Below are 10,031 nucleotides of genomic sequence, written 5' to 3' on the forward strand. Positions count from 1 at the left end.
CATGGTAGGGGTTTCACCATCTCAGGCCTCCCTGCAATCTCTGCCCAATCCTGGAGCCATGCGGCCGTATTAGGTCTGAATTATCCCTAGAACTTAATGCTCGAAGTTGATTCTTAGGAGACTCAACCTTTCTCAGCCTCAGGGTTAATCCCTTCTGGCCACCCCGAGCATTTTTTCTTTCTCTCTCTCTCTCTCTTTCTTTCTCTCTTTCTCTCTTTCTTTCTTTTCTTTTCTTTCTTTCTTTCTTTCTTTCTTTCTTTCTTTCTTTCTTTCTTTCTTTCTTTCTTTCTTTCTTTCTTTCTTTCTTTCTTTCTTTCTTTCTTTCTTTCTTTCTTGTTTTTTCGAGACAGGGTTATTCGATGTAACCTTGGCTGTCCTGGCCTCGCTTTGTAGACCAGGTTGGCCTCGAACTCACAGCGATCCACCTGCCTCTGCCTTCCAAGTGCTGGGATTAAAGGCGTGCGCCACCACGCCCGGCTTCACCCCGAGTATTTTCAAACCATGTTTTCCCATTCCGAGCCTCACTAGGTCCCAGATCCGTGAGGATATACGTAAAATTCCTCATTTTCCCATTGTAAGGCGTAAATGGTCCAGCTCAACCTTCCAAACAAGACACACACACCTGTCAACAATTAGTCTTTCGTGGCTCCCACTTTCACCCATCACATCGACCATCTCAGTAGTAAGGATTCCACTCACAAGCTCGGTACTGTTCTGGACACAGGGATTTCTACAGTAGGGACGTCGTAAAACGGCCTTTCTTGGGGATCTGGGACTGTGGTGAGGCCAAGGAGAACGGGACACTTACTTGGGCAGGTTGTGCTACTGCAGCAGCAGCCATCACACTTTGCAAACGCTTTAGCATCATTCTCCACAGTGGCCGGTGGCAGCGACGTAGACCTGCAACCCCTGTCTGTCCTCTCTTTTCACCTTGGTCCTCACGCCATACTCTTTTATCACCGATAGCCAGAAAATAACACCGCCCCCCCCCCCCCAAACAGCTACAAGGACCGTTTGGCAGGGATGTAGGAAGTCTTGCCCACAGCTTGCGGTCTAAGCACAGAAAAGGCCTTTCTCAAGTATCATTGGTCCAGCCTTTTGCCACTCGGCTCAAAGAATTGTGGGTAATGTAGTTTCCTTAGCTCCGCGGCATCCTCCGTTGGCTCCAGTGGCAGGTTCACGTTGATAAACTAGGGTTCTGGAAGCTGCTAGAAACTTTTAGACTGATAGTGCACTAACAGAGAAGCTCAGGGTCGCGACAAACAACTTCTCGGATAGAGTTAGGGCCCTGCGGGATAAGAAAGACCCCGGTCCTCAGACTCCTGAGCCAAGGTCGACCCTGCCCTTTCAGACTTGCTTGGGCTGCAACAACTGCTCCAGAAAATACAGAGTAGTAAATAAATAAATAAACGAATAAAAAATGACCTAAAACCATTTGACTTATGGCAACAATGAGACCAACCAAACCAAACAGTAATCTGAACAGAAATCTGGAGTATTTGGTGTCTCCTAGGATTCCTGTCCTGTGAACAAAAGTAGATGGCAAAGGAGAAATGGATGAGGACTGGGTCTCTGGAGGGAGAAAGCTGGATTTGGAGCCATCTATAGCTGTTCAGTTTGCGATCAATACGATATGACTGTATACTGCTCATGAGATGGCATTTTGAAGCCCTCCCTCATCCTCGTGTTCATCTTTCTGCTTCCTCTTTAGTAGTGTTTTCGGAGCATTGCGAGGACTAGCATCCAAGTCTTGTGTAGGGCTAAACTCTTCTCTCTCTCTCTCTCTCTCTCTCTCTCTCTCTCTCTCTCTCTCTCTCTCTCTCTCTCTCTCTCTCGTTCCTCCCTCTCTCTCTCCCCCTCTCTCTGTGTGTCTGTCTCTCTCTGTCTCTCTCTCTCTCTCCGCCCCCCCCCCCCCCCCCCCCCGCCATGCGTCTTTATTTTTATTTCTCCGTCTCTGTATGTGCCCAGGGAGGCCAGAAGAGGGTGTCAGATCCCCTGGAGCCGGAGCCCAGCCCAGCCATTACCAATCTGACATAGGTGCTGGGGACTGAACTTGGGTGCACTGGAAGAGCAGCACAAGCTCTTAACTGCCGCCACATCTCTTCACCCTATTAAAATTTCCTCGAGCACTTGTTCGGAGGCTCTAGCAGGAAGAGAGCAGCTACTCATATACTCTCGATCACTGCTTCAGGAGGCACACACACGGAGCAGGGAGGGAGGAAGAGAAACACTTGCTTAGCCAGCCACATTGACCAAAATCAACCCTGGCGATGAGCAGGCGGCAGGGGGGGGGGGAGGGGCGGGGGGTGGTGGTGTTACAGATGTTGTAGCCAGATGGGCGTGGTCGGGAGGCAGAGGCAGGTGGATCTCTGTGAGTTCGAGGCCAGCCTGGTCTACAAAGGGAGTCTAGGACAGCCAAGGCTACACAGAGAAGCCCTGTCTCGAAAAACAAAACAAAAAACAAAAACAAAACAAACAAACAAAAACAGATGTTGTAGCCAGATTGCCAGCACACTCTCAGAGCGTTTGTTAATGTAAATCACAACGGACTCAACTTAAACCCATCTTGAAGTTTTGCAAAAGCGAAAGGTACCTTAACTGAAATGACTACTGTAAGAAAAACACATTTTTCCAAAAAAGAACTGCACACCCTATGTCCTTTGTAGCTTTGTTGGCCGTCTTCAATTGGCAACAAGCCACTTGACCATGGACAGATGAACAAATGGCGACTCATCTGCAGAACAGAATTCTGCTTAACACTGAAAATAATGATGTGTTCATGAAAGAAAAAATAACGAACCTAAAACCAATCACTCAATGTGAAAATAATTAGAAGATGGCCACTTTATGATTTCCTTCAAGTAAAATTCTTTTTTTTTTTTTTTCCCTCTCCTGAGACAGGGTTTCTCTGTGTAGCGTTGGCTGTCTTAGAACTCACTTTGTAGCCCAGGTTGGTCTCAAGCTCACAGGGATCCACCTGCCTCTGCCTCTTAAATGCTGGGATTAAAGGTGTGTGCCACCATCACCTGGCTTCAAATAAAACCATTATGAAAGAAAGCAAGTCACTAGATACAAAACTTTCTACAAGAGAAGAAAAAAAAATCTGGATAGAAACATTATTGGATTTTATGGATTTATAGTTTTATAGATTTATAACCTGTTCAGTGCATATACTGTAAAAATGCACTCACCAAAAAAAAAAAAAAAAAAAAAAAATGCACTCACAAATGCACACCTGCTATACATCACCACGTTAATTTTGCAATGATTTATATTGGCTCATTTTCAAAGGATTTCAGTATGTCAGTTTGGGGAGGATGCGGGTGGGGTGTGGTGCAGCTTAGTTTGAGGCAACAGGAGAACATGGCAAAAGCTATCCACAACCTGGTTCTAAGCACCTGGGCAGCAACAGCAAGAACAAGGGATCTGATCTCAACCTTCCTTCCTTCCTTTCTTTTCATTAAGATTTATTTATTTATACAGTATTCTGCCTGAATGTGTGCCTACACACCAGACAAGGGCACCAGATCTCATTGTAGATGGTTGTGAGCCACCGCGTGGTTGCTGGGAATTGAACTCAGGACCTTGGAAAGAACCGACAGTGTTCTTAACCTCCCAGCCAACTCTCCAGCCCAATCTCAACCTTCCCAATGCTAAGACCCTTCAATGCAGTTCCTCATGCTGTGCTGACCCACAACCATAACATTATTTCCGATGCTACCTCATAACAATAATTTTCCTACTGTTCTGAATGGTAACGTAAATATCTGATATGTTGACTCCCAAAGGAGGCCATGACCCACAGGATGACAACTGCTGAGCTAGGGGCTGCTTCTAGTGACCAGCTCCTGTCACCTGTGCCTCAATTCCCAGACATTCCACCATCTGCCAAAATAGCACTACTATCTGGGAAGCTTATTATTATTACTATTACTATTATTATTATTATTATTATTATTTTGTGGCTGGAGAGACAGCCGTGGGGGCTGGGAACCGAACTCTTATATTTTTGGTTGTGAGCCTAGCCTTTAACGGCTGAGCCATCTCTCCAGCCCGGGAAGCTAATTTTTTTTTTTTTTTAAAAACATCAGAGGCATTTCAGATTTCAACCATAAAATCCCATTCCTGGCTCTCAAAGGCTCATCATAGCCATCTTATGACATAAAATGCATTCAGCCCAACTTCAAGACTCTTCAGTCTTTACACTTCCAATGACGTTTAGAAGCTCAAAGTTCCTTCTGCGACGCAAAGTAAACTTAAAAAAAATTTTTTTAATTTAAAAAATTTATTCAGATCACATCTCAGTTGTTATCCCCTCACTTGTATCATCCCATTTCCCCCTCCCTCCCTCTTTCTCTCTCCTAGGTCTGTGACAGAAGGGGACCTCTTCCCCCACTATAAGATCACAGCCTATCAGGTCTCATCCTGGTAGCCTGCTTACCTTTCCTCTGAGAGCCACCAGGCTTCCCCGCCAAGGGGGAAGTTGTCAGATAGGGCGCACCAGAGTTCATGCCTGAGTCAGTTCCGCTTCCCCCCTCTCTACAAAACTGTGGAGAATGTGCTGTCCATTGGCTAGATCTCAATAGGGGGAAGGGGGGTCAAAAGCTCAAGTCTTAACCGAACCAAGAAGGTCATGTAAGTCGAAAATACAGTGGCACAGACTAAACATTCCTATCTCAATAGGGAAGAATTGGAACGTAGAAGGGAGGAATGGGAATAAAGGAGGGCAAAACAAACAAACAAACAAACAAACAAACAAATACAAACAAACACAAATCTGAATGGAAAACAGTTAATTCTGCAGTACCACGTCTGCAGGATCACAGATGCTATCACCTGAGATCCCACAAGCTTGAGTATGCCTACCCCTAAGGCCCGGATAGCCTGGTGGACTGGTTCCACTTGGTGCTGGCAGTTCTCCTCAGCAGACATCCCATGTTCCTGACGTAAGACATGCAACTCCGCCTTAACTTCTCAAGCTTCATGAACCTCCCTGGCAGAGGCTTTTGTGAAAACTGACCATGCCACACACACACACACACACACACACACACACAGACACACACAGACACACACACACTACTTAGCACCTCAGGCTATCCTCTGGAACTGGCGAAAGCCTCCACTTTGCCAGCCTGTGAAAGGAGCACCATAGAAGTGATGCTAATCCTGCCAGCTCAGGCAGAAACACAACCACTTCCTTGGTCCATAGCTGCACTGGCCTGCACGAGGGGTGGGGGGGGGGGGTGAGGGGTGGAGGTGGGGTTGGGAGAGCCGAAACAGAAAAGGCTTCCTAAGTAACGTACAAAATCTCAGCAGCACCCTTTAAAAAAGAAAGTCTTTCACTAAGTTTGTAGTTTAACACCCGAGACCTTCAAGGATTTTTTGCTTTTTGTTTGTTTGTTTGTTTTTTTTTTCCTGTGCCCTAGTACAAAGCATTTGGCTCCCTTTAAATGGTGTCATTCCCCTGAGCAACTATGGCTGCCTTGTCCCAACACATTCTTTTCCTGGCAAAACTGCATGCTTTTTTTTTTTTTTTTAAAGATTTTATTTATTTATTTATTTATTATGTATACAGAGCTCTGCCTGCATGTACATCTGCAGGCAGAGGAGGACATCAGATCACATTATAGATGGTTGTGAGCTACCATGTGGTTGCTGAGAATTGAACTCATGACCTCTGGAAGAGCAGACAGTGCTCTTAACCACTGAGCCATCTCTCCAGCCCCAAAACTGCATGCTTTTGAATCGTCCTGCTCTGCCTTTTTTTTTTTTTTTTTTTTTTTTTTTTGCTGATGTTTCTCATCGTAAGTCTGACTATAAGTAGCCAGGAATGATTACATCACAGCCTGAATTCAGACTCAGTTAAAATGTCAGGGCACAATATGTGGGTAAATTATTTTCCAGACTGGAACATCTGCGGTCTCTAGAGTAATCTCCACCTAGCTTTGTTCTCATATAAAGCCCCCCCCTCTTATCAAAGCCCGTATTAATGCATTCGCTATTGCTCCTGTTTGGGTCCCCTAATTTTACAAGTGACAAATGACACTTGGAATTATGGACTTGGTTCCATGAAACTCAGCAGAAGGTCCCCTTCAGCAATCCTGGGCATCATGTCAGACCACGGGACAAGGATGGGATAAATTTAAGCTACTCTAAGAGCACCGAGTGTCGGGGTTCCAACAACTGACCTCACCTTCAGGGTAGTCTGTGGTCTAAACAAAAAATGAAACACCTTCCTCCCAGCAGCAAACAGAAAGCAGGCACAGCCAGGATGGAACACTCTGCTTTGTTTCACTAAAGGTCACACTGAGGCCTAAAAAAGCTGGTCCAATCTCAATGCAAACAGGGCCTATGCTGTAAACAGAAACTCTTGGGTAAAAGCACACAGGACAGAACAAGACAAAACGGAACCGCAAGGCCTTTATTACTGCACAAAATGGCAGGGGGTGCCTGGCCAGTGACTTGGAAATGTGTAAACAGCATCATGAATCATGTGAGACAAAGAAGGAAGAAGATGCTCCTTTCTGAAGCCTACAGCTAAACTCAGACCAGGTTCTTTTTTGGCTAAATAGAGACCCAGACACGTTCTGTGAGAAATAGGGATTAAGGTAGTTTGCAAGGCACGGGCAGTTGAGGCTTTCACTAGGGAAGGGGGGAGGCGGGCAGCATGGGCACGTTGGGAGAAATCCGCACTCAGTGCAAGGTGTTAGAGCAGAGAGTTTCTGTGAGGCATTACGGTGGGTGTTTTAATTCTGGCAGTGGAGACAGACGATCTAAGACATGCAGGGGAGCTCTAGGGCAAGTTACACACGCCCAGAACTCAAGCGGCACTTCACCGCTCCCAGGACTTGTGTGAGGCAATCAATGTGACATTCTTGAGAGGTCTAAGGGTGTTTTCAAGGGTAGGCTTCCAGGAGCTGTGATGGTCTACCTCGTGTCCAAAGACTTCCCACATATCCAGCCTTTTTTAAATTTTAATTTTAATTAATTAATTAATTTATTTATTTTTGTGTGGCTTCTCCATTCTCTGACACTTTTGGTGTTAGAAGATGCCAGAGGGCCGTTCAGCCTTTCCCTCATTTGCTACATCTGTAAGGTCTCTCCCCAGTGTGAAGCAACTGATGCCGAGCGAGCGTAGACACCTGGTTAAAAGATTTCCCACACTGGTCACACTCATAGGGCCGTTCCCCCGTGTGGATTCTTCTGTGTTGGACAAGGTTGGTGGTGCGGCTGAAGGTTTTGCCACATTCGCCACACGTGTAAGGCCTTTCGCCGGTGTGGACTCTCTGGTGTTTAACCAAGTCAGCTCTCCGGCTGAAACACTTGCCACACTCAGCGCAGCTGTAGGGCTTGGCTTTGGTGTGAATTTTCTGGTGCTCGGCAAGATTGTAGCTTTCCCTAAAGAACTTCCCACACTTGGCACACTGAAAAGGCCTTTCGCCAGTGTGAGTCCTCTGATGCCGGTCAAGTCTGGATTTGTACTCAAAGGCTTTCCCACATTCCTCACATTTATAGGGGCTCTCTCCCGTGTGGACTCTCTGGTGTCTGATGAGGGTGGCTTTTTGGGTATAAGATTTCCCACATTGTTCGCACTCGTAAAATTCTGTTGTGGTGTGAATGCTACGGTGTTTGATGAGGTAGAAGTATTGTTTGAAGAATTTACCACATTCCCTGCATTCATAAGGCCTTTCTGAAGTGTGGGTCCTCTGGTGCTTCATGAGGGTGGCTCTCTGACGAAAGGACAGACCACATTCGCCACACTCGTAAGGCTTTTCCCCAGTGTGAATTTTGGAGTGTTTAATGAGGTTGGCGCTTTGGCTGAAGGATTTCCCACATTCTCCACAGCTGTAGGGTTTTTCCCCAGTGTGAACTCTCTGATGTACGGTCAGAGTGGCTCTGTGACTGAAAGACTTTTCACACTGGCCACACTCGTAAGGCCTTTCGGCAGTGTGAGTCCTCTGGTGCGTGGTCAGGCTGACGATTTGTCTAAACAGTCTTCCACAGTCGCCACACTCATACGGCCATTCCCCGGTGTGCGTTCTCTGGTGCCGATGAAGACTCGAGTGGCACCCAAAGGCCTTCCCACACTCCCCACACTCATAGGGCCTCTCTCCACTGTGAACCCTGCAGTGTTCACTGAGGTTGGAGCTTTGACAAAACGATTTGCCGCATTCGCCACACTTGTACGGTTTTTCTCCAGTGTGACGTCTCTGGTGGATCCTAAGTGTGGCTTTTTGGCCGAACATTTTCCCACAGTCCTGACACTCATATGGTCTGACACCAGTCTGGTCTGGCTGGGATGGCACACGCGAGTCCTTGTTTAAGCCGTGGTCACAAGCGCCAGATTCAAGCCCCTCCCTTTCACTGCAAACTCTTGGATACTCTAGAAGCCTGCGTTGGCGGCTGGGAGAGTTCTTATACTTATCCGACTTGGAATTATTTTTCTCACGGTGAAAAGCCTTTCCGTGCTTCGTTTTGTTTGGTTTCTTACCCCTGGGAACGGCCTTGGGTTGAAGAAGATTCCATATAGCTGGGAAGTTCTCTCCACAGATGAAAGGATTCCCCGGGACATGGAACATATAGCTCTTCACAAGGGCGTCCACGTCTCTCTTTAACCAGTTCTTGGCTCTGCGATGCTTCTGGTCCAGGAGGTTTGTACACACCTCAGTCAAAAATGGTTTCTGGCCAGGGAGCTCATTCAGACGCAAGATGTCTTTCAGGACTATGATACAGGTGTCAGACGGATGAGGCATCTGCATGGGCACACCCTCCTTCGGAGTCCTGAGCTGTGGTGTTTGAGCTGGTGAAATGCTCTGCATGCAGGCTGTTTCTTCGGCCTCTGCTTCAGGCCAACCAACTGAAAGGACAGAGAACCAGTGAAGGACATACTGACTGAGCTTGGAATTACCAATTACACTTTAACCTTATATTCTTTTTCTTGAACATGCCACGAGCGGCTTAAGCATACAAAAAAAAAATGTAAATTTTGCTGTATGCTTAGCTTTATATTTATATCATCTTACAATGTGTAGGGTACATGATATGCTTATCTTTATATTTAGATCGTCTCATGATGTGTAGGACACAAGAGAGTAGTATTTGCCCCAGCTTTTAGCTGCTTCTATTGCCAAGGCATAAGTTGTGTCAACTGGAGAGGGGAAGATGACAGAAGCCAATTTAACCTCCCAAAGCAAATCCACCTCTTCCGGCAGATTTTCGGTCTGAAAGGCTAGCTTGTGTCTAGCCATCTGTTTGTAGCCAATTATCTACGGTGAATTTAATTCCTGTGGCCGGTGGGGAGAAAAAATAACGTTCAAATGTTTCTATAGAAGGTTAAGAATAAAGACCGTGGGGGGCAAATAGACAGTCTTTCCTGTATAGGCAGTAGCTAGGTGTTAAGTAGAAACATTTCACCATTTTCTACATCCTTAGTTCCCTCCTTTTTTTTCTTGAAAATTTATTTTTATATTTTTTTTAAACTTAAAAAAAGAAAAAATGAGCCTGGTGGTGGTGGCGCACGCCTTTAATCCCAGCACTTGGGAGGCAGAGGCAGGCGGATCGCTGTGAGTTGGAGGCCAGCCTGTTCTAAAAAGTGAGTCCAGGACAGCCAAGGCTACACAGAGAAACCCTGTCTCAAAAAAATAAAACAAAACAAACCAAAAACACAAACAAACAAACCAAAAAAAAATTTATTCATTTTACTGTCATGGGTGTTTTGTCTGCATGTATGTTTGTGTTAGGGTGTGGGATCTTCTGGAACCAGAGCTCCCCATGTGGGTACTGGGAATTGAACTCAGGTCCTCTGGGGAAGCAGCCACTGTTCTTAAGCACTGAGCCACCTACTCAACCCTGTATTTTTGTATTTCTGTGTACTGTGTACACAAGTGTGTCTGTGTATATGTGCACTATACACAGTAGCTAGAGAGGGGGGTCAAATCTCCTAGAAATGGGTAGCAAGTGCTCTTAACTAGGGAGTCATCTCAGCTCCCTCTTCCCCTCTTTGTCTTCCTTCTTTTCCCCTCTGTCTC

At 46.1% G+C, this 10,031-nt stretch overlaps 1 protein-coding gene across 1 annotated transcript in view; it reads right to left on the reverse strand.

The window, feature by feature from the left end:
- Positions 1-7,009: 7,009 nt before the first annotated feature.
- LOC127203541 (zinc finger protein 883-like) overlaps positions 7,010-10,031 on the reverse strand; it is an 11,092-nt gene continuing 8,070 nt past the window's right edge. The window contains exon 3 of the mRNA XM_051162366.1: positions 7,010-8,860. Within this exon, the coding sequence (XP_051018323.1) occupies positions 7,080-8,860 (1,781 nt within the window). The 3' untranslated portion in view covers positions 7,010-7,079. The remainder of the gene's footprint in view (positions 8,861-10,031) is intronic.

Source organism: Acomys russatus, chromosome 19 (genome assembly GCF_903995435.1).
Source record: "Acomys russatus chromosome 19, mAcoRus1.1, whole genome shotgun sequence".
NCBI classification, from domain to species: domain Eukaryota; kingdom Metazoa; phylum Chordata; class Mammalia; order Rodentia; family Muridae; genus Acomys; species Acomys russatus.